Raw genomic sequence first — 27,085 nt, 5'->3', positions numbered from 1 at the left:
AGTATCATAAAAAAGATTCTAAAGCATGTAAAATAAAAAGTTCGTCTAATCAATAAGAGTAAAACACAAAGTCTTTAGATCAAGTGTCTGGATTATGATCACAGATATTACATTTCTTGTGTTTTATCGTCTGTATTTGTGTTTATTTATCTTTACCAGTGAATTTCCTCAGTGAGAGACAATAAATGACATTTCTACATCCTCCTGACTACCAGTGGTTCATCTCTGTCCTCAGGACATTTCTAAACGGGAATATCTCCCATTCATTCTACTGAATTCATTCCTTTTGGTATCTGGAGACATTTAGGGCTTTTTAATGATGCCACATGTGAAGCGGCGGGACTACGTACCTTTTTCTAATTCATAAAAATGGCATTTATCAGTAATAACACATTTTTGGGAAGAGACAAAGTAAGTGCATAAAACCTTTTATTACCTCACAAAGACCGTGGGATTTAAGAGAAATGGTGATTGGACAATATTTGTTTCCTGGTAGTCAGGAGGATATTTTTCATCTCTGTATTTTTCCAGGCACCAGGCAAACATTTGGACCAGTGAGGACGGGAAACCTGTTGTTAAACATTGAATGGCGCCCTCAGGAGGCGGTAGAGAGTCACTACATCAGGAGAGGAAACCACAGAAAAATGATACACAGCATGTAACCAGACTCTATTATTATTATTATTATTATTATTATTATTATTATTATTATTAGTAGTAGTAGTAGTAGTAGTAGTAGTAGTAGCCTGTCCCTGTCCTCTTTCCTTCATCACAATAAGAAACATAAATAAAACTGAATGGTTAGGAGCCCTTTTTATTCTTTTATTGTATTTATTTTCTTTTTTTAATGTAATTTGGACATTGAACCTGTAATAAAATCTATAGATAGATAGATAGATAGATAGATAGATAGATAGATAGATAGATAGATAGATAGATAGATAGATCATAACATCAGCAGCCTCGTACTGCTGTAATCTGATATCAATCCTGATTAATAATCCCGCTGTTTATCTGTTCTGACGAGTAAAAAATCCGTTTAGCTGCATTTCTGACTCAAAACTACAAAAGCTAACGACAGTTTACGGCAGCTACTGTCACCTTACGGCAGCGCCAACTGTCGTAACGGAAGTAAACATGTGGAGAGTCCAGTGAAACATCACAGGTAAAAGTTTTCTCACATTTCTTTGAGTAACTGACCGGAATTTGATGTTTTTTTTATGGAGCGAAGCAGGCTGATAACCCCAAACCGAACCGAACCGAACCCGGTACCGAACAAACTGAACCCGGTACCAGAACCAGGAGCTCTGGGAAACCGAGCCGCCGGTTGGTTTGAAGTCTTTTTAGCAGAAATTCTCCTGCAGGTTTCAGAAGGCGCCATGTTTTCCAGGGAAGCCTGTCGGTTCCGACTCGGTTCGGTCCGAGCTCAAAGAAAAATTAGTAGAATTTAAGGAAATCCCTGTAGAGTTCGGTGAGCAGACAGAACCGACTGGTTCCGGGTCGGTCCAGAGACAAAGAGGTTCTGAAGAGCTTTATGTTCCCAAAGTATGGGGCGGGAACCACTGGGGGTCTCGAGACACTAAGTAGGGGGTCTGAATGATTTTCAGAATAGTGCTGTATGGAGGGCCGAAAGGGACAAAATTTATTACATAAATAAATGTTCCATTAAATAATGAGCAGTAATATTTTCATTAAATAAATGAATTAAAAATATTATTTGACTTTGTAAATTTAGTTTTTAGTAAACAGAGGGAAATAATTATGAGTGTCTGGCACCTTCATTTATTTCAGTCAGGTCTTGACTTTGACTGGGCCTCTTCAGCCAGGGGCGCCGCCAGGAATCTTGGGCCCTATGACAAAAAATCTAATTGGGCCCCCCCCCCCCCCCCCCCTGCACAACTACTGTTACAGTTTCTTGAGTTTCTCCATATTTGTTAAAGTTGTCACAATGTTGCAACAGTTTGCTATGAGACGGATAATCTGTGAAAAAATCAATCTCCTCCCTGAATCATTATTGCTAGCTAAAGTAAGGCACCGTTCTGACCAAACACAACCAATCAGAATCAGGAGGAGGGTTTTAGTGCTGTCAATCATCCTCATTCACTCACTGCTAAATGTGCTAATGGGGGAGAAACAACTTATTACAAGAAGCCGTTTATCTGCCATCATTGGTAGCTATGCTAACTAAGCTGAGCATTCACAGTTGGAATCTGCACAGCTCTGTGCTAAGCTAGCTGCCACACGGGTCAGGAGAGGACGGGTCAGGAGAGGACGGGTCAGGAGAGGACGGGTCAGGAGGGACGTGGTAACAGATCTCTGTAGTTTAAATGCAAGCCAAGGTAAAACTGGACTGGCTGCAGTCCAGACAGGAGGCTGTTTTTTATGATCATTTTATAAAGATTGTTTGACTTTCTGTCAGCAACAAATACATTGTTTTTGTTGTGTAACTGTAAAATGATGCTAACTAGCTTGTTATTGAACACAGTGTTGCTCAGTTTTTTCACTGGGACGGGGAGGAAGAGGGTTTATGCTGGTATGGTGGTTAGAGCTGCTGCTGACTGACTCACCTGTTAAGTGATAAAAAGTTAAATATAAATATCTCGGTATTTCTCTTCCTTAATTCATTAAATGCTATGGAGGCAAACAGCAGTCTGTAGCTAAGCTAACTATGCTAAATGGTTGATAATCTCCCAGTCTACTCACCTCTCTTGGAGAAAAACTGGGTTATAAATTCACACTCGTCTTTTTTTAAACTTCATTATTTTATGGGCAGCATAGTAACAGCCACAGTTGTTCTTGTCTTGTACCGACTGCTGCTGGAAACGTCACCGCCAAGCAGGAACGAACCATTCCATGCAGATCCAGGGGGGAGTTCAGTGTAAATATAGGTGTGTGTGTTTTGGTCTGGGAGGGAAACATGTAATTTCTACTGCTAAAGTTCTAAGGGCCTTTAGAATCGTCATAACTCCCCCCTTCACCCCGTTTCAGCACCGTGGTTCTTCTGGTTCTTCTGTTTTCAGCCGCTCTGCTGCACTTCAGCTGCTGTTTGGATCCCGGTTCTGTTGACGACCCAGTTTGGACCCAGCTCCGGGTCAGATGGAACCAGAACCACTCAGACTGGAAATTGATCACGTTTGGACCTGAAGCGAATCATTTTGATTAGTTTTTGTTTGAGGTGAGAACCGGGTCAGAACCGGGTCAGTAACTGGACCAGGTTCCGCTATGCCAACACCAGATGCTTCATCACCATCATTAAGCTCCTGTGTGCTAGCTGCTAGCATTAGCATAATTTGTACCATACCAACTTTATTTATAAAGCACTTTAAAACAACCACAGCTGATACAAAGTTCTGTACATTAAAACATAATAAAAATAAAAACTTACAGTTTAAAAACAAACATACAATTTAAAACTAAATCCCACTGGAGTTGAAAGTTGAAAGCCAAGTAAAAGAGATGGTTTCAAGACGAGCTTACATCCTAACAGCCATGGTTGTTTTTAACCACGGAGAAACTAACCAAACAAAATCAGCGCGTTATTAAAGTCATTTTATTTTAACTCGTTTAGTCAGTTAAAATAAAACGTGTGTTCAGGTGAAACACATGTCGTGTTTCACCTGATAAACAGTTTAATATCTTATATTTCCCAGCAGAGACATGTAGCATGTAGCCTCTGCGTTGCTACGCATAGCCTCTGTGTTGCTAGCCTCTGTGTTGCTACGCATAGCCTCTGTGTTGCTACGCATAGCCTCTGTGTTGCTAGCCTCTGTGCTGCTACGCATAGCCTCTGTGTTGCTAACCTCTGTGTTGCTACGCATAGCCTCTGTGTTGCTACGCATAGCCTCTGCGTTGCTACGCATAGCCTCTGTGTTGCTAGCCTCTGTGTTGCTACGCATAGCCTCTGTGTTGCTAGCCTCTGTGTTGCTAGCCTCTGTGCTGCTACGCATAGCCTCTGTGTTGCTAACCTCTGTGTTGCTACGCATAGCCTCTGTGCTGCTACGCATAGCCTCTGTGTTGCTAACCTCTGTGTTGCTACGCATAGCCTCTGTGTTGCTACGCATAGCCTCTGTGTTGCTAGCCTGTGTTGCTAGCCTCTGTGTTGCTAGCCTCTGTGTTGCTACGCATAGCCTCTGTGTTGCTAGCCTCTGTGTTGCTACGCATAGCCTCTGTGCTGCTACGCATAGCCTCTGTGTTGCTAACCTCTGTGTTGCTACGCATAGCCTCTGTGTTGCTACGCATAGCCTCTGTGTTGCTAGCCTGTGTTGCTAGCCTCTGTGTTGCTAGCCTCTGTGTTGCTACGCATAGCCTCTGTGTTGCTAGCCTCTGTGTTGCTACGCGTAGTGACGGTTCCAGTCAGCAGAACCTTGTTACTCAGTTCGTCCGTTCTCATGAATCCGTTTAAACGTTGATCGTCAACAAGGATCCAGGTGGAGGATCAGTTCCTGCTCTCCAGGTGGTCAGGGTTAGGTGAGCGATGGCCGGCGGTCAGAGCAGCTCGCTTCCTCTCTGTCTCATACGGTCGATCGACACGGCAGCCATTTTGTTTATGTATCTTTCTCTGCATTTCCTACCAAGGTGGCGCGGATCACTTCTGTCGTGTTTCATGTTATTTTAGGTGTTTGTATTTGTCCTCATGCCAGCTCGGTCCTCTGGGGCGCCCCCTGGTGGTGCGAGCTTCATTTGACGGTTTGGTTCTGGTTCCAGATGGAGAACTACAGCCGGGCCCGGGTCGTGGAGCAGCCGTGCGTCTCTCCGTTCGCCGGGCTTCCCACTGACACGCCGGAGGTCCGGGTCAGAGACGGCAGCAAGATCCGGAACCTGCTGCGCTTCGCCCTGAGCCGGCTGGAGGCCGGGCCGGGCCGGACCCAGGAGGAAGGGGAGGAGCCCGGTTCTGGTCCCGGTCCCAGCCCCGGTCCGCCCTGCAGTCAGCTGCTGTTCAGCGCCAGCGGCCGGGCCGTTTCCAAGGCCATCACCTGCGCGGAGGTGGTGAAGCGGCGCCTGAAGGGGCTGCACCAGCTGACCCGGCTGGCCCAGTCCACGGTTCTGGAGGTGTGGGAGCCGCTGGAGGCCGGCGCCGGCCTGGACAGCCTGACCGTCAGCAGGAAGCTGCCGGCCGTCTGGATCCTGCTGTCCAGGGAGCCGCTGGACCCGGAGCAGCCCGGCTACCAGGCGCCGGGTCGCTACGACGCCCTGTGGGCCCCGGAGGGCGCCGGCGGGCCGGGGCCCGGCGCGGGGCCCCGCAGGAGGAGAGGAGGAGGAGGAGGAGGAGGAGGAGGAGGAGGAGGAAGAGGAGGAGGAGGAGGAGGAGGAGGAGGAGGGAGGGGCTCCGGCAGGCACAGCGGCCGCTCCAGAGAGCCTGGCAAAGGACAGTAGAGGTTTCCATAGCAACTGGACAGGAAGTGACTCCATGTTTGAGTTCACGTCCAGTTTGACGTTTTAATAAAGTCCAGCAGGAGAAAGTTTTCACACCCTGCTGACTTCAGGCCATCCTGGTTTTTACTGGGGGACTTTGTGACATGCCGAAGCTGAAAAGTGTGGCCTGCTTCTCCATTTTTTTATTTATTTCAAGTCCAGTTTGATATTTTTTGTTCCATCATGATTTAATAAAGATTTACTGAAACTGCCTCCATCTGTGAAAAAGTATTCACACCCTTTAACATTAAACTGTCCTGTTTTTGTGAGGGGGGAAATCTGAAAAGTGCGGCATGCTTCTCTACTTTATTTATATAGTCTCACTGATCTCACTTACAAACAGAAGAATGAAAGTGAGCTGCTTTACTCCGATACGCCAAAATGAAACCTGATAACTTTCCCTCAGCCGCCGCAGTAACATCGTACTTTCACCTTAAATGTACTTTCAGGAGTACTTTTACTCTGCTGTACTTTTTTTTTACTCGAGTAAGTATTACTACTCAGATAAAAATTTGTGGATATATTAAATGAAAACATGTTTTTTCAACATCTACAGCAGGGGTCACCAACACGGTGCAGCGGGCCGATGTATGTATATATATATATATATATATATATATATATATATATATATATATATATAAAATTCCCTTCTCCCCCTCCGTGGGTGGTCTGTTTCATCCTCTGAGCTCTGTCCTCTACCAGAGGCCTGGGAGCTTCAGGTTCTCCTCCAGTACCTTTGCTGTGCCTAGAACTGCACATTTCTGGACTGAGATGTTGTTCCTGTTTGAGCCACTGCTCCAGTTTGGGGGTGACTGTCTGCCCCGAGGGCCCCGATGACCACAGGCACCACTGTGGTCTTCACCTTCCAGGTCTTTTCCAGAGAAGAGAGAGGTTTTCACCTCTCGAATGGGCGAGAGGTGAAAACATATATATATATATATATATATGTTTTCACCTCTCGAATGGGCGAGAGGTGAAAACATATATATATATATATATATATATATATATATATATATTTATAAAGTTGGCAATAAGTGCCAACTTTTAATTGACTTTTAATGCAACTTTTAGAGCAACTTTGCATTAAAAGTGTCATTATTTACCGAATGACACTTTATGACAACAGTTCTAAACATTCATCAAGACTCGTTCATGTTTATAACAGTGTTATGTCATGTTTATAACAGTGTTATGTCATGTTTATAACAGTGTTATGTCATGTTTATAACAGTGTTATGTCATGTTTATAACAGTGTTATGTCATGTTTATAACAGTGTTATGTCATGTTTATAACAGTGTTATGTCATGTTTATAACAGTGTTATGTCATGTTTATAACAGTGTTATGTCATGTTTATAACAGTGTTATGTCTTATGACACCCCTTCTAATAAAGTTCTACCAAAAGAAATTTAAGTTTCTTCTGCTTCAGAATTTCTTCCTTTTTTTATCATTTTGTTTAAATGAAGATAATTTACACATATTTAAATAATCATCTTCATACCAAATACTTTTTACTTCTACTTGAGTAAAATGTGCTGAAGTGTTGCTGCTCTTCTGGACCTTTGACCTTTGACCTTGATTGGCTAACAGACTCCAGGTGTTCAGGACAAATAAATCTGAAATTCATGATTGATCCATAAAAACAGATCTGAAAGGTCAGAGTCGGATTTAATCCACCAGAACCTGAGGCAGAAACGGGTCAGGAGGTCAGGAGGTCAGGAGGTCAGGAGGAGAAGAGGTTTGGTTTAGGAGCCGACTGTGAAGTTACACTGTAAAAATAATTTGATTTAAGAAGCTTTTCATAGACAAAGATGTTCATTTTTCAGTCGTGTTTTTATTCCATTACATTTATGTCAGAGTTCAAAACCAAATATTTATTTTACAAACTAAATATTTAAGTTTCTAGCTGCACATTTAGCTAATATGAAAATTAGCAAACAGACGTGGAATTTCTGCTGTTCATTTTTCACTGTGACTTTACCTCATACTGGCTCGGTTCTGCTGGGTTCTGCTTGGTTCTGTCTCGGTTCTGCTGGGTTCTGCTGGGTTCTGTTTCAGTTCTGCTGGGTTCTGTCTCGGTTCTGCTTCAGTTCTGCTGGGTTCTGTCTCGGTTCTGATGGGTTCTGTCTGAGTTCTGTCTCGGTTCTGCTGGGTTCTGTCTCAGTTCTGCTGGATTCTGTCTCAGTTCTGCTGGGTTCTGTCTCGGTTCTGATGGGTTCTGTCTCAGTTCTGATGGGTTCTGCTTCAGTTCTGCTGGGTTCTGTCTCGGTTCTGATGGGTTCTGTCTCGGTTCTGCTGGGTTCTGTCTCGGTTCTGCTGGGTTCTGTCTGGGTTCTGTCTCGGTTCTGCTGGGTTCTGTCTCAGTTCTGCTGGGTTCTGTCTCGGTTCTGCTGGGTTCTGTCTCGGTTCTGCTGGGTTCTGTTTCAGTTCTGCTGGGTTCTGTCTGAGTTCTGTCTCGGTTCTGCTGGGTTCTGTCTCGGTTCTGCTGGGTTCTGTCTGGGTTCTGTCTCGGTTCTGCTGGGTTCTGTCTCAGTTCTGCTGGGTTCTGTCTCGGTTCTGCTGGGTTCTGTCTCAGTTCTGCTGGGTTCTGTCTCGGTTCTGCTGGGTTCTGTTTCAGTTCTGCTGGGTTCTGTTTCAGTTCTGCTGGGTTCTGTCTCGGTTCTGATGGGTTCTGCTTCAGTTCTGCTGGGTTCTGTCTGAGTTCTGTCTCGGTTCTGCTGGGTTCTGTCTCAGTTCTGCTGGGTTCTGTCTCGGTTCTGCTGGGTTCTGTCTCGGTTCTGATGGGTTCTGTCTCAGTTCTGATGGGTTCTGCTTCAGTTCTGCTGGGTTCTGTCTCGGTTCTGCTGGGTTCTGTCTCAGTTCTGCTGGATTCTGTCTCAGTTCTGCTGGGTTCTGTCTGAGTTCTGTCTCGGTTCTGCTGGGTTCTGTCTCAGTTCTGCTGGGTTCTGTCTCGGTTCTGATGGGTTCTGTCTGAGTTCTGTCTCGGTTCTGCTGGGTTCTGTCTCGGTTCTGCTGGGTTCTGCTTCAGTTCTGATGGGTTCTGTCTCAGTTCTGATGGGTTCTGTCTGAGTTCTGTCTCGGTTCTGCTGGGTTCTGTCTCAGTTCTGCTGGGTTCTGTCTCGGTTCTGCTGGGTTCTGTCTCAGTTCTGCTGGGTTCTGTCTCAGTTCTGCTGGGTTCTGTCTCGGTTCTGCTGGGTTCTGTCTCAGTTCTGCTGGGTTCTGTCTCAGTTCTGCTGGGTTCTGTCTCGGTTCTGCTGGGTTCTGTCTCAGTTCTGCTGGGTTCTGTCTCGGTTCTGCTGGGTTCTGTCTCGGTTCTGCTGGGTTCTGTCTCGGTTCTGTCTCGGTTCTGCTGGGTTCTGTCTCAGTTCTGCTGGGTTCTGTCTCGGTTCTGCTGGGTTCTGTCTCGGTTCTGCTGGGTTCTGTCTCGGTTCTGCCGGGTTCTGTCTCGGTTCTGCTGGGTTCTGTCTCGGTTCTGCCGGGTTCTGTCTCGGTTCTGCTGGGTTCTGTCTCAGTTCTGCCGGGTTCTGTCTCGGTTCTGCTGGGTTCTGTCTCGGTTCTGCTGGGTTCTGTCTCGGTTCTGCTGGGTTCTGTCTCGGTTCTGCTGGGTTCTGTCTCAGTTCTGCTGGGTTCTGTCTCGGTTCTGCTGGGTTCTGTCTCGGTTCTGCCGGGTTCTGTCTCGGTTCTGCCGGGTTCTGTCTCGGTTCTGCTGGGTTCTGTCTCGGTTCTGCCGGGTTCTGTCTCGGTTCTGCTGGGTTCTGTCTCGGTTCTGTCTCGGTTCTGCTGGGTTCTGTCTCGGTTCTGCCGGGTTCTGTCTCGGTTCTGCTGGGTTCTGTCTCGGTTCTGTCTCGGTTCTGCTCGGTTCTGCCGGGCCATCTGGACCTGCAGCTGATCCGTTTATCTCCCAGAGTCTTACAGAGGATTACTCTCAGGAGGATCGGCGCTCTGCGGCAGCATGGCTCGGTTCGGACCGCTGCTGCTCCTGGTCGGCCCGGTGCTGGTTCTGGCCGGGGTCCGGCAGCCGCTGCCCGTCCTGTTCATGGTGCCGGTCGGGTCCGGTGGGGAGAACCTGACCGCCGGCCTGCTTCCAGCTGTCAGTCTGGCTCTGCAGGACCTGGAGAGACAAACGGCGCCGCTGGGGAAGTACCAGGTCCAACTGCAGCTGCTGGACCCTCAGGTCGGTTCTGGACCGGTCGGTTCTGGCTCGGTTCAGCTGAGCGGCTCTCTGTCATTAGCTTTATCTGCTTTTGTTCCTGGTAGATGAGCGATATATCGGCATCAACATCGGAACTGTTCCGATAAAATCAACTGGGCCGATCTCGGCCGGTGTTTGTCTCCGTCTCGGTTCTGTTCAAATAATTTGGACTTCAGTGACGCAGAACTATGGCTGCTGAACCGAAGCAGAGGAGCAACACCAGCTGAGTGTTGAAATGCAGCTGTAGTATTAGCCGCAGTTGGCTCAGGTCAGCTAACTAGCCGCTTAGCTAACTTTGAAAACTTTAACTTATGGATGAATCCTAAAGAGATCATTTTTGGTTATGTTGGTTTAGCTCTTAGCATTAGCTTCCACTAATTACTTTGTTCACATAGCGCTTTGACATTTTTAGCTAGCTTTGCTCACCACTGAATATTGATTATCAGCCATATTGGATATGGATTATGGTCAAAATACTCAGTATTTTTGTTTCTTCAGATCATTTTCATCCTGCTGGTCCAGAACAGCCTCAGCAGCTTTTTGGTCTCATTTTGTTCCAACCAGGGACTAAAGTGATGAGGATTCTAGGGGCCCTGACCAGCAGGGGGCGCTCCACAGTTTAATTATTTATGTTTTGTTCATAGAAATTACAAAATTAATCATATTGTATTTTAGAAGATTGTTTTTATCAGTAAAATGTAATGTTCCCCCCCCAGACCAAAAACACACATCCATATTTGCCCTGAACCCCCCTATCTGGGTTAAATGGTTCGTTCCTGCTTTTAGCGCTTTTAGCGTTTTTAGCGCTTCACCGTGACGCTGTTAGCAGCAGACAGTGGAAGATATGAACGACTGTAGCTGTTACTATGCTGCTAAGAAAAGTTATAAAATCAGGTTTTCAGAAAATAGAGAGAAAAGGACAAGAGTGTCTATTTATAACCCAGTTTTTCTCCAAGAGGTGAATAGACTGTGAGATTATCAACCATTTAGCATAGTTAGCTTAGCTACAGACTGTTTGCCTCCTTTTCACTAGCATTTAATAAATGAAGGAAAGAAATGACCAACATATTCATATACTGAACTTGTCCCTTTTACCACTTAACAACAGATGAGTCAGTCAGCAGCAGCTCTAACCCACGTCCCTCCTGACCTGTTCTCTCCTGGGTGAAATTAAAGCTGCAGTATGAAACTTTTATAAATAAAAAAAATCACACATTTGTTAAAACTGTCATTATGTTGTGACAGTACGGTATGAGAGGCAATCTGTGAAAAATCTATTTCCTCTGCCTTCTCCCAGGGTTCTCTAGAAACAACCAGTCAGAGGCAGGAGAGGTTTAGTGCTGTCAATCACAATCTCATGTGGTGCTGCTCATCCTTCCTCCCCCTTGCTCTGTGCTATGCTGTAGCTAGCATAGCCTGTTGTGAATGCTCAGTTCAGTTAGCATAGCTACCAGTGATGGCAGATAAACGGTTTCCTGTAATGATAAGTTGTTTCTCCACCATTAGCACATTTAGCAGTGAGTGAATGAGGATGATTGACAGCACTAAGACCCTCCTCCTGGTTCTGATTGGTTGTTTTGGTCAGAACGGTGCATCACTTTAACCAGTAATTCAGGGAGCAGGTGGAGGAGATTGATTGTTTTCAGATTATCTGTCTCATAACAAACTGCTACATGGTGACAGCTTTAGCAAATATGGAGAAAACATATTTATTGAAGTTACACTGCAGCTTGAATAAAATGCAGCTAGAGCATTTTTACAAGTCTGGATTGATTCATGTGTATTTGCACGTTGGTAGACATTCAGGATCTAAAACTAATAGAAAACATTAACAACCTTCTTGCACCTGGTTTGGACGGTTGGATGTTAAATCCATGAGCTGTAAATATTGATATAGCAGTAATATAGTAAATATTGTGCTGATTATCAGCCTTGAACCAGAGAAATCAAGGCAGGTGGAGCCTCTGAAACTGTGACGCTTTTATGGGTCAGAGACTCAAAACGCTGCAACAGCAGCTGGTCAGAGGAACCAGATTCCTGGTTCCGGCTCTTCATCCTCAGGTGTGTTTCCGTTTTCCAGTGTGACGCAGCCAACGCCCTGAAAGCGCTGTTTGACGCCTTGTGGGCGGGGCCCAGGTACCTGCTGATGCTGGGGGGGGCGTGTCCATCTGTGACGTCACTCATCGCTCGCGCTCTGCCGCCGCTCGGCCTCCTGCAGGTGCGCCACTCCTCCTCCTCCTCGTCGTCATCCTGTCGTGTTTCTGTATCCTCACCTGGTTTCCTGCTGCTCAGGTGTCCTTCGAGGCTCCGCCCCCCAGCCTGTCCAACAGGAAGTGGTACCGGCACCTGTTCAGCACGGCGCCGCCGGTCCGCGCCGTGAACCTGGCCACGGTGAAGCTGCTGCAGCGCTACAGGTGGAGGAGGGTCGGGCTGCTGACCCAGGACCGGCCGGGACCCGCTGAGGTGATCATGTGACCTGCTGACCTTCATCCTCATCAGCCTCCGTGGCTGACGGGTCAAAACTGTCTGGGCTTTTCATTACAGTTCACTTTTATTTTGATGTCAATTTTCGTCAAATTCAATTAGTTTAGTTTTTTAGTGTTTTGCTAGTTTTTATCTGTTATGACTTAAATATTGTCTTCGTCTCAATATAAGGGGTTAAAACAGATGAAGAAACTCAGAAACTGGAGCTGATAGTTTTATAAATACACGATGTAGTTAGAAACTGATCCGTTTAACAACAAGACCCAGCAGAACCTGACCCAGAGTCCGACCCGTTCTGTCTGCAGATGACCAGAGATCTGACCCGGCAGCTTCTGAGGGCCGACGTCCAGCTGGCCGCCGCCGAACGCTTCTCTGGGGACGCCTGCAGCGGCCTGAGGAGGCTGCAGGTAGAACCGGGCCGGGTCCAGGACGGTTCCAGTCCAAGACGGTTCCGGTCCAGGACGGTTCTGGGTCCAGGACGGTTCTGGGTCCAGGACGGTTCCGGTCCAGGACAGTTCTGGGTCCAGGACGGTTCCAGTCCAGGACGGTTCCGGTCCAAGACGGTTCCGGGTCCAGGACGGTTCCGGTCCAGGACGGTTCTGGGTCCAGGACGGTTCCGGTCCAAGACGGTTCTGGGTCCAGGACGGTTCCGGTCCGGGTCAAGGACGGTTCCGGTCCGGGTCCAGGATGGTTCCAGTCCAGGACGGTTCTGGGTCCAGGACGGTTCCGGTCCGGGTCCAGGACGGTTCCAGTCCAGGACGGTTCTGGGTCAAGGACGGTTCCGGTTCTGGGTCAAGGACGGTTCCGGTTCTGGGTCCAGGACGGTTCTGGTCCAGGACGGTTCCGGTCCAGGACGGTTCTGGGTCCAGGACGGTTCTGGGTCCAGGACGGTTCCGGTCCAGGACGGTTCCGGTCCAGGACGGTTCTGGGTCCAGGACGGTTCTGGGTCCAGGACGGTTCCGGTCCAGGACAGTTCTGGGTCCAGGACGGTTCCAGTCCAGGACGGTTCCGGTCCAAGACGGTTCCGGGTCAAGGACGGTTCCGGTCCAGGACGGTTCTGGGTCCAGGACGGTTCCGGTCCGGGTCAAGGACGGTTCCGGTCCGGGTCCAGGATGGTTCCAGTCCAGGACGGTTCTGGGTCCAGGACGGTTCCGGTCCGGGTCCAGGACGGTTCCAGTCCAGGACGGTTCTGGGTCAAGGACGGTTCCGGTTCTGGGTCAAGGACGGTTCCGGTTCTGGGTCCAGGACGGTTCTGGTCCAGGACGGTTCCGGTCCAGGACGGTTCTGGGTCCAGGACGGTTCTGGGTCCAGGACGGTTCCGGTCCAAGACGGTTCCGGTCCAGGACGGTTCTGGGTCCAGGACGGTTCTGGGTCCAGGACGGTTCCGGTCCAGGACAGTTCTGGGTCCAGGACGGTTCCGGTCCAGGACGGTTCTGGGTCCAGGACGGTTCCGGTCCAAGACGGTTCTGGGTCCAGGACGGTTCCGGGTCCAGGACGGTTCCGGTCCAGGACGGTTCTGGGTCCAGGACGGTTCCGGTCCAAGACGGTTCTGGGTCCAGGACGGTTCCGATCCGGGTCAAGGACGGTTCCGGTCCGGGTCAAGGACGGTTCCGGTCCGGGTCCAGGATGGTTCCAGTCCAGGACGGTTCTGGGTCCAGGACGGTTCCGGTCCGGGTCAAGGACGGTTCCGGTCCAGGACGGTTCTGGGTCAAGGACGGTTCCGGTTCTGGGTCAAGGACGGTTCCGGTTCTGGGTCCAGGACGGTTCTGGTCCAGGACGGTTCCGGTCCAGGACGGTTCCGGTCCAGGTCCAGGCAGTGTTGTAGTCAGAACCACCTAACCAGAACCAGAACCGGCGCTGCTCTACATGACACGATAAAATTGATCTGAAAGATCCACATTCCCATAAAACGCAGATATTAAAACATTTAACTAATATTAAAAGCAGAACAAACTCTTTGTTCTGACCGGAACCGTCCTGGACCCGGACCGGAACCGTCCTGGACCCGGACCGGAACCGTCCTGGACCCGGACCGGAACCGTCCTGGACCCGGCCCGGTTCTATCCATCTCTGTTCCAGAATCCGCGGTGGTCTCGTGCCGCCCCTGAAAAGATGACGCCCTGGGCGTTTGCCCATATATGTCAGAAACCACCACTGGCTGCACCATTAATTGAGGCAAAGCCCTGATGGTGAAATATGAACGCTGACCAAGGAGCAGCGAGAGGAGAGCGAGCTCAAGGCTCATCCGTTCTCATTCTCTCATCAGTTCCCCCCCCTGGTCCTCGGCCCCCTGCCCTGCATGTTCTAGATCAGCCTCTGGTCCAGAACAAATGACTGTTGATCACCAGAGAAACAAACCAGGTGGCAGAAGAGAAACACCTGAAACATGGAGGCCTGAGGACCAGGAGGGGCTACGTGAAGCCAGGCAGCGCACAGAGAGCAATGTCCGCCTCATGACAGGTGCCAAAAACAGCCAAAGAGCAATGAGCATGGCGCCCTTTCGTTCTGTTTTAATTATTTGCTAAGTAAATAAACACCAATGTATATAATGATAGCTACTGCAGTGAACGCAGAGCTTTACAACAACAAAGAACGGCTCTGAGTGAATCCAGTCCCATCTTAGCAAAGAGCCGTTCAGAAGAATCGGATCCTTCCTGAATATTTATGTCACTATATTGCAGACTTTTGGACACAGTGTTGTCCCATACATAGTCAACACCTTCGCACAATAATCCAGCGCAGTGACCGACCTTTTCATTATAAATGTCTCTGTGTAGCTTAGCTAGCATCACGCCAGCGGAGTTCACCTCCAGCTTCTTCTCTCAGTGATGAAAGTTAGACGCTGTCCCACCGTCTACAGTGAAGGGTTTGATTCTACTGACGATTAGACAGACACCGTCTGCCGCATATCTGAAAGGTGCGGAGTAACAGAAAGTTATTGCGTTTGGCTTTCAGTGAAAACAAACATGCTAACAAATAAACCGGACAGCAAGTTTAGTGATGTTTCCACAGCTGCGGTCTTGAAATAAAATCCTGAGTCCTCAGAGACTGAGACCATCAAAAAGTACTACAACACTGGGTCCAGGACGGTTCCGGTCCGGTCCAGGTCCTGCGGCTCTTCACTTCCTTTCTGCTCCCGCTTCACAGGGTGAAGATGTCCGCATCATCGTAGGACATTTTGAAGACGGTTCTGTGACGGATGTGTTCTGCTGTGTGAGTGAACTCCGGGTCCAGATTCTGGTTCTGAATGTTTCACATGCTAACATGGCCCAGATGAGCCCAGGGCCCGGCTTTAAAGGACTGAAAAATTCAAGATGGCGGCCATTTGTCACCAAACTGCCAATATTTACCAAAGATGGAACCTTTTGGTGTCAGATCATCACATTTGGACCATAGAAATCATAAAACCGGATCATCTGATTGTTTTTAAAGATGGCCACCATGGTTGTGATGGATATTATTTTTTTGTGGTAAGATCTCCAATCTCCAATCTGCTGGTGTCAAATTGCAGCCTACATATTTTGAACCATAGAAATCATATTTCTTATTGGTCTTGCTTTTCATTTTTCTGTTGGATAATTTTCAAAATGGCCACCATGGTTGTGACGGAGAATATGTGTTTGCACTAAAACCCACAGTAGTTCCTGCCAGCGGAGGCTACAGCTAACCAAAAAGATACATTCGCTCTTTCATTAAACCACAATCTTAGCTCATGTGTTTAGCTAAACTGCTAAATACTAAATAATTAGCTCTGCTAATGCTAAACACACACAATTAGTGTAAGCTATTGCTAAATCGCTAATCACGTTAAAAAAAATTGTGTAAGCTAATGATAAACCGCAAAAGACAAAAAATGTGAGGATGCTAAACCTTTATTGCTAAACACATAAAAAATGTTAGCGCAAGCTAACGCTAAAGGGCTAAACACATAAAAAAATGAGCAGAAACGGCTAACGCTAACCGTTAAGATGACTGTCCTTCCAGTTGACGGCTGGTGTGAGACTCACTAACAGCAAAGTTCCCAGTTTATGATTATTTTAAAGTTGTATGAACAGGAAGACCAAAGTTGAAAACATGAGACGACGAAATTCATCCAAGCCATAAAATAGGGAACATTTTAAAAAGGGGAACCTTTTAAAATGTGGAATCTTTTAAAATGTGGAACCTTTTATGGCAGTAACTGGTTAAAAGGCTCAAAGACGGCGTCCATCTTGAAATTCAGCAGGCTAAAATGAAAAACATGCGGTCTGATGGCTGAGGCTAATTCTTAGCAACATGCTGGCTGTAACCAGAACCTCTGGACCCTGGTGACTGTGTTCAGGCGTTCAGACTGGGCCTGTTCGGACCTCGGTACCAGTGGATTCTGGCCGCTGGACGACCTTCTGGGCGGGGGCTGGGATGGCAGCCCTCCAGCTGCTCTGCTAGCAGCCTGCTAACGGCAGCAGACGGATCCTTCAGGCTGCAGGTCAGGCAGCTCAGCAGCACCAACACGCCTGGAGTCTCCGGACGGGTCAGAACCTTTCTGCTCTGCGCTTTCTGGCCCGGCTGGGATGCTAGCTCCAGGCTAAAGGTTTATCCCGTCCACAGACTCCGCAGGAGTACCTGAAGTCGTACCTGAAGCAGCTGAACCAGGAGGGGTCAGAGGTCAACCCCCTCCACGCCTTTGCCTACGACGCGGTTTGGGTCGCCGCCCGGGTTCTGGTTCAGGTGAAGGAGGCGGCGAAGATCAGGAGAAAGTTCAGCTCTCTGAGGAACGTTTCTGTTAGCGAGGAAGAGGAGGGGAAGATGCTGCTGGAGGCCGTGAAGAGCACACAGTTTGAAGGAGTAACAGTAAGGACACACACACACCTGAAACACACACACCTGAAACACACACACATCTGAAACACACACACCTGAAACACACACACCTGAAACACACACACATCTGAAACACACACCTGAGACTCAGTGTCAGGCTCCCATCTGCTTCCTTGACCTTCCACCTGTACTGGTTCTGCTGTGGTGGGCACCGCTAACTAGGCAGCGCTAGCTAAGCACCGCTAGCTAAGCACCGCTAACTAAGCACCGCTAGCTAAGCAGCTAGCGGTGCTTAGCTAGTGGTGCTTAGCTAGCTAAGCAGTGCTAGCTAAGCAGCTAGCTAAGCAGCTAGCTAAGCACCACTAGCTAAGCAGCACTAGCTAAGCAGCTAGCTAAGCAGCTAGCTTTGCTACCCCAGAATAATTAGTGGAAGCTAATACATCACAGTAATTAGCAGAAGCTAACCTGAAGAGCATCACCAACAAGATAAATGTTGAACTTAACTCACCTGAAGGTTCAACCCATTAAATTTACGCTTTTTCTCTGGAAAATAGTTTAGGGGAAGCTGAACATGCCAAACATTTCCAAAGTTAGCAGAATGGCTAAATATATTTTATCTTAAAGAGCATGATGATCAGACCAGAACCGGTCCAACGGGCCTTCTCCTGTCCTGCCCAGGGTCCGGTTTCCTTCCGGAACGGCGAGAGGATGACGGTGATCGAGCTGATCCAGTTTCAGGGCGAGGAGAGCCGACCCGGTTCTGGTTCCGGTTCTGGCGCCGCACCGATGCTCAGCGGAGTTCTGGTGGGCGAGTTCAACACGAGTCACCAGCAGGTCCGAGTCCTGAACCAGCTGCTCAGGTTCAAAGGTCAGGACGGCTCCTCTGCACCTCAGCTTCTAACTCAGCTATGGAGAGAAAATAGTCCCAAAACTATTACAGGGAAGAACGTCTTTCGAAAAATTGAGCTTCTGGATCTAAACATACTTTTGTGCAGCAGCTGAACTCACATCCACACTTCGCTTTTCTTCCTCCAGATTTTATTTTTTCAAAAGTTTGGACGCGTTGCACTGGCTCAACATCGGCTAACAGAGACGCTGCTGCTAACATCCGTTCAGACAATAGAAACGTCTTTGCAGCACAAGTATAATTATTATTTCATTATTAGAAAAAATTATTTTAAATTTTAAAAGGAACATCCATAAATGTTTGTGATTATTATGCAAACCTCAAATGTTGCTTCAACTTCAACTTAGAGATTTTCAAAGTTTCACGAATGAAATTATTTCATAATTTAAATTATGAAACATTTTCTCTTCCTGTCATGTTTTATTTTGTAAATCCTGGTTAAATAAAGATTATTATGATTATTGGTTTATTGGACTCATAAGACACAACAACAAACATTATTATAATCATTTTTAGAATGATAATAATTATATTAATTATAATAATAATTATTATTAAAGGTAAAATAAACCAAATCCCAGATTTCTTCTCTACATTCAGATGAAAGGTTCTGGGTCGTTCCGGGTCGTTCCGGGTCGTTCCGGGTCACTCCGGGTCGTTCCGGGTCACTCTGGGTTGTTCCGGGTCACTCTGGGTCGTTCCAGGTCACTCTGGGTCGTTCCGGGTCACTCCGGGTCGTTCCGGGTCACTCTGGGTCGTTCCGGGTCACTCTGGGTCGTTCCAGGTCACTCTGGGTCGTTCCGGGTCACTCCGGGTCGTTCCGGGTCACTCCGGGTCGTTCCGGGTCACTCTGGGTCGTTCCGGGTCACTCTGGGTCGTTCCAGGTCACTCTGGGTCGTTCCGGGTCACTCCGGGTCGTTCCGGGTCACTCTGGGTCGTTCCGGGTCACTCTGGGTCGTTCCGGGTCACTCCGGGTCGTTCCGGGTCACTCTGGGTCGTTCCGGGTCACTCTGGGTCGTTCCGGGTCACTCTGGGTTGTTCCGGGTCACTCTGGGTCGTTCCAGGTCACTCTGGGTCGTTCCAGGTCACTCTGGGTCGTTCCGGGTCACTCTGGGTCGTTCCGGGTCACTCCGGGTCGTTCCGGGTCACTCCGGGTCATTCCGGGTCGTTCCGGGTCACTCTGGGTTGTTCCGGGTCACTCTGGGTCGTTCCGGGTCACTCTGGGTCGTTCCGGGTCGTTCCGGGTCGTTCTGGGTTCCGCGTCCCTTTGGCAGGTCCAGAGGTCACCGGGTCCAAACTGACCCGGTTCTGTTCTGCAGGTCCGGGACCGGCCAGAGACCAGCCTCTGGTCCGGCAGCAGCACCGCCGGGTCGGCCTCCTCCTCTACTGCGTCCTGTCGGCGGCCGCTGCCGGAACCATCTTCATCACCCTGACGGTCCTCTGCATCATCATCATCGGCCGCTGGCGCTGGTGGGTCCAGGTCCGGTTCTGGGTCCAGTAGAACCTCCAGAACTCAGCCGTCTGTCTGGTTCCAGGCCCCGGCGGCCCGGAGCGTCTCCCCAGGACGAGCTGCTGCTGCTGGGCCTCCTGCTGTCCTCCGGCTCGGTTCTGTTCTCCGGCCTGGACCGGACCTCGCTGCCGGGCCCGACGCTGGAGACGTTCTGCTCTGTGAGTCCAGAACCAGAACCAGAACCAGGTTATTCAAGTTAAACCAAAAGAAACAAACTGAGCTTGAAAACATTTTAAACTAAAAGGAGAAAAATCGTTTCTAGAGCAAAACGAAACAAATTGGAGAAAATTAATTATTAACTTTCATTTGTTTTTATTAGCCTTAAAATAATAGTTTGTTCTTCACTCCAGTTCACAGCAGCTGTCAGTTGATGCTAATGATGATGCTAATGATGATGCTAATGCTAATGATGATGCTAATGATGATGCTAATGATGATGCTAATGCTAATGATGATGCTAATGATGATGCTAATGCTAATGATGATGCTGATGCTAATGATGATGCTAATGATGCTGATGCTAATGATGATGCTGATGCTAATGCTAATGATGATGCTAATGCTAATTATGCTAATGCTAATGATGATGATGATGCTAATGATGATGCTAATGCTAATGATGATGCTGATGCTAATGATGATGCTAATGCTAATGATGATGCTAATGATGATGCTAATGCTAACGGTAAGAGAGAAAAACAACAATCTGTTTAGTAAATTAGTTTCATCTGCTGAATATTGATTAATAATTGATCCAGAACATAAAAAACCTAAACAATATAATAATGATCACTAATAAAACTTATTAATGTAATTTTAATAACTTTTTACTGTATTTATTGTTTGTTTTTATCAGGATAAACTGATTTTATCCTGAAATGTCAAAAATGTTGAACTAAACCAGAAACTTCGATTTAGACACAAAGTAATGAAGATAAAACCCAGACCGTTACAGTCCAGAACCAGAACCAGAACCAGAACTCCTGGGTCCTGTGCTGCAGGTCCGTCTCTGGACTCTGTCTCTGGGTCACACTGTGGGCCTGGCGGCGCTGCTCACCAGAACCTGGAGGGTCTACTGGGTCTGCAGCGTCCGGCTGAAGGTAAGACCGCTCCGGGTCCGGATGGTTCGGACGGACCGCTCCGGGTCCGGATGGTCCGCTCCGGGTCCGGATGGTTCGGATGGACCGGATGGACCGCTCCGGGTTCGGATGGTCCGAATGGACCGCTCCGGGTCCGGATGGTCCGGATGGTCTGGATGGTCCGCTCCGGGTCCGGATGGTTCGGATGGTCCGCTCCGGGTCCGGATGGTTCGGATGGTCCGCTCCGGGTCCGGATGGTTCGGATGGTCCGCTCCGGGTCCGGATGGTCCGCTCCGGGTCCGGATGGTCCGCTCCGGGTCCGGATGGTCCGGATGGACCGCTCTGGGTCGGGAGGAAATGCTGACATCTCTGTGTTTCCAGAACCAGAACCGGCTGCAGGTTCTGGTTCAGCTCTGGATCCTCCTGCTGGACCTGCTGGTTCTGACGTCCTGGCAGATTCTGGACCCGCTCAGACGGGAGGTTCTGCAGCACCGGATGGAGGTGAGGAGCCTCCGGACCGGTTCTGGCCCGTCCAGAACGTTTGAAGTGAAATAATTTGACGGGAGAATTTAGTTTATTGATTCAGAAACATTTAGATATTAAATGTTGGTCTGAACTAGTTCAGTCGTTCCTCAGGATCCGGATCCGGACGTCATCGTTCTCTCCTCCTCTGAACGCTGCAGCAGCGCCAACATGGAGCTGTGGCTCACCGCCGTCTGCGGATACAAAGCCGCCCTGCTGGTCAGAACCTCCTGCCGCCATGACAGCAGGCCGTCTCCATGGCAACAGATTAACCCGCCGGTTCCTCCTCAGGGTCTGGGCTGCTTCCTGGCCTGGAACATCCGGGCCGCGGCGCCGGCGGTCAGCGGTCAGCTGCTGGCGCTCAGCATGTTCTCCCTCACCGGGTCCAGCGCGTCCGCAGCGGGGGGGTCGCTGCTGACCTCCGGTGACCCCGCCGCCCAGTTCTGTCTGTGCAGCATCCTCATCCTCAGCTGCAACCTCTTCATCCTCACGGGCCTGTTCGCGCCTCAGGTGACTGAGGCTAGCTGCGTTAGCCCAGCGCTAATCATAGCGGTATTTAGCTGAAGCTAATGCTAAATGCTAACCATACACAAGAGCTGAAGCTAATGCTAAATGCTAACCGTACACAAGAGCTGAAGCTAATGCTAAATGCTAACCGTACACAAGAGCTGAAGCTAATGCTAAATGCTAACCGTACACAAGAGCTGAAGCTAATGCTAAATGCTAACCGTACACAAGAGCTGAAGCTAATGCTAAATGCTAACCGTACACAAGAGCTGAAGCTAATGCTAAATGCTAACCGTACACAAGAGCTGAAGCTAATGCTAAATGCTAACCGTACACAAGAGCTGAAGCTAATGCTAAATGCTAACCGTACACAAGAGCTGAAGCTAATGCTAAATGCTAACCGTACACAAGAGCTGAAGCTAATGCTAAATGCTAACCGTACACAAGAGCTGAAGCTATAGCTAAATGCTAACCGTACACAAGAGCTGAAGCTAATGCTAAATGCTAACCGTACACAAGAGCTGAAGCTAATGCTAAATGCTAACCGTACACAAGAGCTGAAGCTAATGCTAAATGCTAACCGTACACAAGAGCTGAAGCTAATGCTAAATGCTAACCGTACACAAGAGCTGAAGCTAATGCTAAATGCTAACCGTACACAAGAGCTGAAGCTAATGCTAAATGCTAACCGTACACAAGAGCTGAAGCTAATGCTAAATGCTAACCGTACACAAGAGCTGAAGCTAATGCTAAATGCTAACCGTACACAAGAGCTGAAGCTAATGCTAAATGCTAACCGTACACAAGAGCTGAAGCTAATGCTAAATGCTAACCGTACACAAGAGCTGAAGCTAATGCTAAATGCTAACCGTACACAAGAGCTGAAGCTAATGCTAAATGCTAACCGTACAAAAGAGCTGAAGCTAATGCTAAATGCTAACCGTACACAAGAGCTGAAGCTAATGCTAAATGCTAACCGTACACAAGAGCTGAAGCTAATGCTAAATGCTAACCGTACACAAGAGCTGAAGCTAATGCTAAATGCTAACCGTACACAAGAGCTGAAGCTAATGCTAAATGCTAATCGTACACAAGAGCTGAAGCTAATGCTAAATGCTAATCGTACACAAGAGCTGAAGCTAATGCTAAATGCTAACCGTACACAAGAGCTGAAGCTATAGCTAAATGCTAACCGTACACAAGAGCTGAAGCTAATGCTAAATGCTAACCGTACACAAGAGCTGAAGCTAATGCTAAATGCTAACCGTACACAAGAGCTGAAGCTAATGCTAAATGCTAACCGTACACAAGAGCTGAAGCTAATGCTAAATGCTAACCGTACACAAGAGCTGAAGCTAATGCTAAATGCTAACCGTACACAAGAGCTGAAGCTAATGCTAAATGCTAACCGTACACAAGAGCTGAAGCTAATGCTAAATGCTAATCGTACACAAGAGCTGAAGCTAATGCTAAATGCTAATCGTACACAAGAGCTGAAGCTAATGCTAAATGCTAACCGTACACAAGAGCTGAAGCTATAGCTAAATGCTAACCGTACACAAGAGCTGAAGCTAATGCTAAATGCTAATCGTACACAAGAGCTGAAGCTAATGCTAAATGCTAACCGTACACAAGAGCTGAAGCTAATGCTAAATGCTAACCGTACAAAAGAGCTGAAGCTAATGCTAAATGCTAACCGTACACAAGAGCTGAAGCTAATGCTAAATGCTAACCGTACACAAGAGCTGAAGCTAATGCTAAATGCTAACCGTACACAAGAGCTGAAGCTAATGCTAAATGCTAACCGTACACAAGAGCTGAAGCTAATGCTAAATGCTAATCGTACACAAGAGCTGAAGCTAATGCTAAATGCTAATCGTACACAAGAGCTGAAGCTAATGCTAAATGCTAACCGTACACAAGAGCTGAAGCTATAGCTAAATGCTAACCGTACACAAGAGCTGAAGCTAATGCTAAATGCTAATCGTACACAAGAGCTGAAGCTAATGCTAAATGCTAACCGTACACAAGAGCTGAAGCTAATGCTAAATGCTAACCGTACACAAGAGCTGAAGCTAATGCTAAATGCTAACCGTACACAAGAGCTGAAGCTAATGCTAAATGCTAATCGTACACAAGAGCTGAAGCTAATGCTAAATGCTAATCGTACACAAGAGCTGAAGCTAATGCTAAATGCTAACCGTACACAAGAGCTGAAGCTATAGCTAAATGCTAACCGTACACAAGAGCTGAAGCTAATGCTAAATGCTAATCGTACACAAGAGCTGAAGCTAATGCTAAATGCTAACCGTACACAAGAGCTGAAGCTAATGCTAAATGCTAATCGTACACAAGAGCTGAAGCTAATGCTAAATGCTAACCGTACACAAGAGCTGAAGCTATAGCTAAATGCTAACCGTACACAAGAGCTGAAGCTAATGCTAAATGCTAATCGTACACAAGAGCTGAAGCTAATGCTAAATGCTAACCGTACACAAGAGCTGAAGCTAATGCTAAATGCTAACCGTACACAAGAGCTGAAGCTAATGCTAAATGCTAACCGTACACAAGAGTTTCATCAGGATTCAGATTCAACCTTTTGCTTCCAGGTTCTCTGCTTGCTGCAGCAGGTGAAGGAGGAGCAGCAGGTGGAGCAGCAGCAGCAGGAGCAGCTGCAGCAGGAGGAGCAGCAGGTGAAGGAGGAGCAGCAGCAGGTGGAGCAGCAGGTGGAGCAGCAGCAGGTTAAGCAGCAGCAGCAGCAGCAGGAGGAGCAGCTGCAGCAGGTGGAGCAGCAGGTGAAGCAGCTGCAGCAGGTGAAGCAGCAGCAGGAGGAGCAGCTGCAGCAGGTGAAGCAGCAGGTGGAGCAGCAGCAGCAGGAGGAGCAGCTGCAGCTGGATGCTGCAGAGGAAACGGGCGTTGAGCGTCTGAGGAGGAGGAACCAGGCCCTGAGGAGCCAAAGCGCCCAGGTGAGGCCCTGCAGGTGAGCAGCTGAGGCTCCAGGTGTGACCGCGTCTCCTCTGGTTTCCACAGCTGGACGTCCAGATCGAAACCATCACCGTGGAGCTCTCTGCGCCGCCGCAGGAGGAAACGGGTAACAGCCGCGCGCCGGCCCACAGGAAGTGGCGTTCCTGCTGCTGACCCGAGTTTCTTGCGTCTCCTCAGGATGTGGAGCGTCTGGGACTCACGACGCCCAGGTCTGCGCGGCGAGACGTCCTGCCGAGGAGAACATCAACTCCCCAGAGCGGTGAGTGGAGCGTCGTCGTCATGACGATGCTCATTCAGCCTCTTCTATTATCACGGAGCCGCCATTTTGTCCCAGCTGCTTGGAGCCGGTGTCCCTCAGGGGGGCGTTTCCCGATGAGCTCAAATAAAACCGACTGGATTTATGTGCAGATCAAACGTTTACCTGAGTGACGTCGCCGCCTCGCCTTCGTCACGTCACACAGAGTGTGAAACGTTTGTGCAGTAAAATGTTTTTGTGCTGCTATCAGATATAAGGAAATGTTTCTAGAGGTCAAAGGTCAGGAACAGCAGTTCTGTTGTAAACTGGCTGTGCTGCTGACGGCTGTCGGTCATGAAACTGATGGAAACAGCTGACTAGACAGTTAGCATGCTAGCATGTTAGCATGCTAGTCCTGCGTTTCCTGCCTCAGCAGTAGTTTGCCTCGTCGCGCCCCCTGGTGGTCAGGAGCTGAACTGCGGCTCACCAGTTCATTCTGGATCCATTTCATCAGCGTTACAGTAAATGATTCATGTTCGAAGGTCATCACTTCATTTCACATGAAACTCACAGGTGCAGCATGAACTGATGTTCGTTGACCTTTGACCTCCAGAAACATTTTTCGTAATGTTTTCAGAATGACAGCAGCAGAAAAACGGAGTCGAGTTGATTCAGAGGTTCTTCATTATCCACGCTTACAGAACCGGTTCTGATCGGTTCCGTCTGACCCGGTTTGGTTCTGCCTGGTTCTGCAGCGTCCGGCGCCGGCTCTCCATGCAGCTGCCCATCCTCCATCTCTCCTACCTCCCCGTCGTCGGCGGCGTCCGCTGCAGCAGCTCCAGCCTCTTCGGCGAACAGGAAGTCGTCGCTCCCCGCCAGCAGGACCACTTCCTGTACAGCTGAGGACAGGAAGCTGCGCCACCAGGAACTTCCTGTGGGAACAGAGAGCGATGAACATGAACCGTTGTTGAAACATTTGGACAGTATAAATTATGTTGTCATTTTGTAGAAACCAGTTTTCACTTCATCATGAAAGGTTTTGCCAAAAAAGCCACATTTTGTTGATAATAAAGGATTTAAAGCAGATCAAACCTGGACGTTTCCTTCATCAACGTGTTGACCTGAGAAAATACAGTCTGGAAACGACCTTTGACCTGAGAGAGAAAACGCTGACCAGGCTGAAGGTCAGAGGATCTGATGATTCACCTCTTTGCTTTGGCAGCAGATCAGAACGTCTGAGCAACAACATCGGACCAAAGGTCAACTCTGACAGCTGCTCAGAACCGGACCAGAACCAGAGGAGAACTGGACCAGAACTGGACCAGAACCAGAAGAGAACCGGACCAGAACCAGAGGAGAACCGGACCAGAACTGGACCAGAACCAGAGGAGAACCAGAGGAGAACTGGACCAGAACCAGAGGAGAACCAGAGGAGAACCAGAGGAGAACTGGACCAGAACCGGACCAGAACCAGAGGAGAACTGGACCAGAACCAGAGGAGAACCGAACCAGAACCAGAGGAGAACTGGACCAGAACCAGAGGAGAACCGGACCAGAACTGGACCAGAACCAGAAGAGAACTGGACCAGAACCAGACCAAAACCAGAGGAGAACTGGACCAGAACCAGAGGAGAACCGGACCAGAACTGGACCAGAACCAGAAGAGAACTGGACCAGAACCAGAAGAGAACTGGACCAGAACCAGAGGAGAACTGGACCAGAACCAGAGGAGAACCGGACCAGAACCAGAACCGGAGCAGATGTCAGATGTCGTCACACAGATTTCATGTTTCTTTAACTGCTGACATGAGAAAACAAAGAAAACTGAAAATAACGTGAATTAGGCCTCTGCTGCTGACCGGGTCCCTCTGGTGGGCAGCAGTGGAACTGCAGCCTGAACCTACAGCAGATTTATGCTAAACTTAAACCGAAATAATCTGGATTATTCAGCCTGACATGGCAGAAAAACAGGTTCATTTAGCAAAGTCAAGTTATTCATTTATAAATATCAATTTAAAAACAAATATTTCATACATACTTAGTTAAGATAAATATTTAACTACATACTAAATTTTTAGTTTTCTAACTAAACAGTTAGCTAGTAAGCAGCTAATTATTTAGCCAAAAGCTAAAGAAGCTCATTCTTTAGCTAAATAATTAGTTTGTAAATAAAATGTAGTTAAGAAGCTAAATATTTAGCTTAACTGAATCCATAGCATGCTGAATATTTATTTTCCAAGCAAATATTTAATTAAATATGTACGTCAGAAGCTACATTTTAATCATTTAGCTCAAAACTAAATATTTACTTTAAAATGAAAAATTCAGTTTGGAAAATAAAATTGGTAGTTAGCATGTCAAATATTTAGCTTGTAGCTAAAACATTTTTAGTTTCCAAACTAAAGATTTAGTTTGAACCTGATATTATAAATGACTGAAACTGA

The 27,085-nt window shown here is 48.0% G+C and overlaps 2 protein-coding genes across 13 annotated transcripts in view; both read left to right on the top strand.

Moving 5' to 3' along the window:
• Positions 1 to 1,075: 1,075 nt before the first annotated feature.
• On the top strand, positions 1,076 to 5,625 carry rpp25l (ribonuclease P/MRP 25 subunit-like). Of its 7 annotated transcripts, none has more exons than XM_081597286.1 (3): positions 1,076 to 1,165; positions 3,021 to 3,175; positions 4,705 to 5,625. In XM_081597286.1, exon 3 carries the CDS (start codon positions 4,705 to 4,707, stop codon positions 5,371 to 5,373), a length of 669 nt encoding a protein of 222 aa, XP_081453412.1. In that variant the 5' UTR covers positions 1,076 to 1,165; positions 3,021 to 3,175; the 3' UTR covers positions 5,374 to 5,625. The 7 variants fall into 7 exon arrangements, with proteins under 7 accessions (XP_081453412.1, XP_081453413.1, XP_081453414.1 ...); XM_081597288.1 differs by lacking the exon at positions 1,076 to 1,165 and adding an exon at positions 1,195 to 1,326; XM_081597289.1 differs by lacking the exon at positions 1,076 to 1,165 and adding an exon at positions 1,890 to 2,339.
• Positions 1,111 to 27,085, top strand: part of LOC103477505 (gamma-aminobutyric acid type B receptor subunit 2-like) — a 29,557-nt gene continuing 3,582 nt past the window's right edge. Inside the window, exons 1-18 of one of the 6 annotated variants that reach the window (XM_081597284.1) lie at positions 9,162 to 9,594; positions 11,693 to 11,830; positions 11,905 to 12,075; positions 12,402 to 12,503; positions 15,244 to 15,309; positions 16,418 to 16,606; positions 16,684 to 16,926; positions 17,575 to 17,764; positions 19,123 to 19,273; positions 19,339 to 19,471; positions 20,315 to 20,413; positions 20,774 to 20,893; positions 21,029 to 21,133; positions 21,206 to 21,424; positions 24,031 to 24,387; positions 24,452 to 24,512; positions 24,584 to 24,665; positions 25,397 to 25,732. In XM_081597284.1, the coding sequence (XP_081453410.1) occupies positions 9,373 to 9,594; positions 11,693 to 11,830; positions 11,905 to 12,075; positions 12,402 to 12,503; positions 15,244 to 15,309; positions 16,418 to 16,606; positions 16,684 to 16,926; positions 17,575 to 17,764; positions 19,123 to 19,273; positions 19,339 to 19,471; positions 20,315 to 20,413; positions 20,774 to 20,893; positions 21,029 to 21,133; positions 21,206 to 21,424; positions 24,031 to 24,387; positions 24,452 to 24,512; positions 24,584 to 24,665; positions 25,397 to 25,544 (2,796 nt within the window). In that variant the 5' untranslated portion in view covers positions 9,162 to 9,372 and the 3' untranslated portion in view covers positions 25,545 to 25,732. Of the gene's footprint in view, positions 1,166 to 9,161; positions 9,595 to 11,692; positions 11,831 to 11,904; positions 12,076 to 12,401; positions 12,504 to 15,243; positions 15,310 to 16,417; positions 16,607 to 16,683; positions 16,927 to 17,574; positions 17,765 to 19,122; positions 19,274 to 19,338; positions 19,472 to 20,314; positions 20,414 to 20,773; positions 20,894 to 21,028; positions 21,134 to 21,205; positions 21,425 to 24,030; positions 24,388 to 24,451; positions 24,513 to 24,583; positions 24,666 to 25,396; positions 25,733 to 27,085 lie in introns of those variants that run through there. The other 5 variants (XM_081597279.1, XM_081597283.1, XM_081597278.1 and 2 more) reach the window with 5 other exon arrangements.

Source organism: Poecilia reticulata, chromosome 16, assembly GCF_904066995.2.
Source record: "Poecilia reticulata chromosome 16, P_reticulata-male-v2, whole genome shotgun sequence".
Lineage (NCBI taxonomy): Eukaryota > Metazoa > Chordata > Actinopteri > Cyprinodontiformes > Poeciliidae > Poecilia > Poecilia reticulata.
This window is presented reverse-complemented; position numbering and strand designations above follow the sequence as displayed.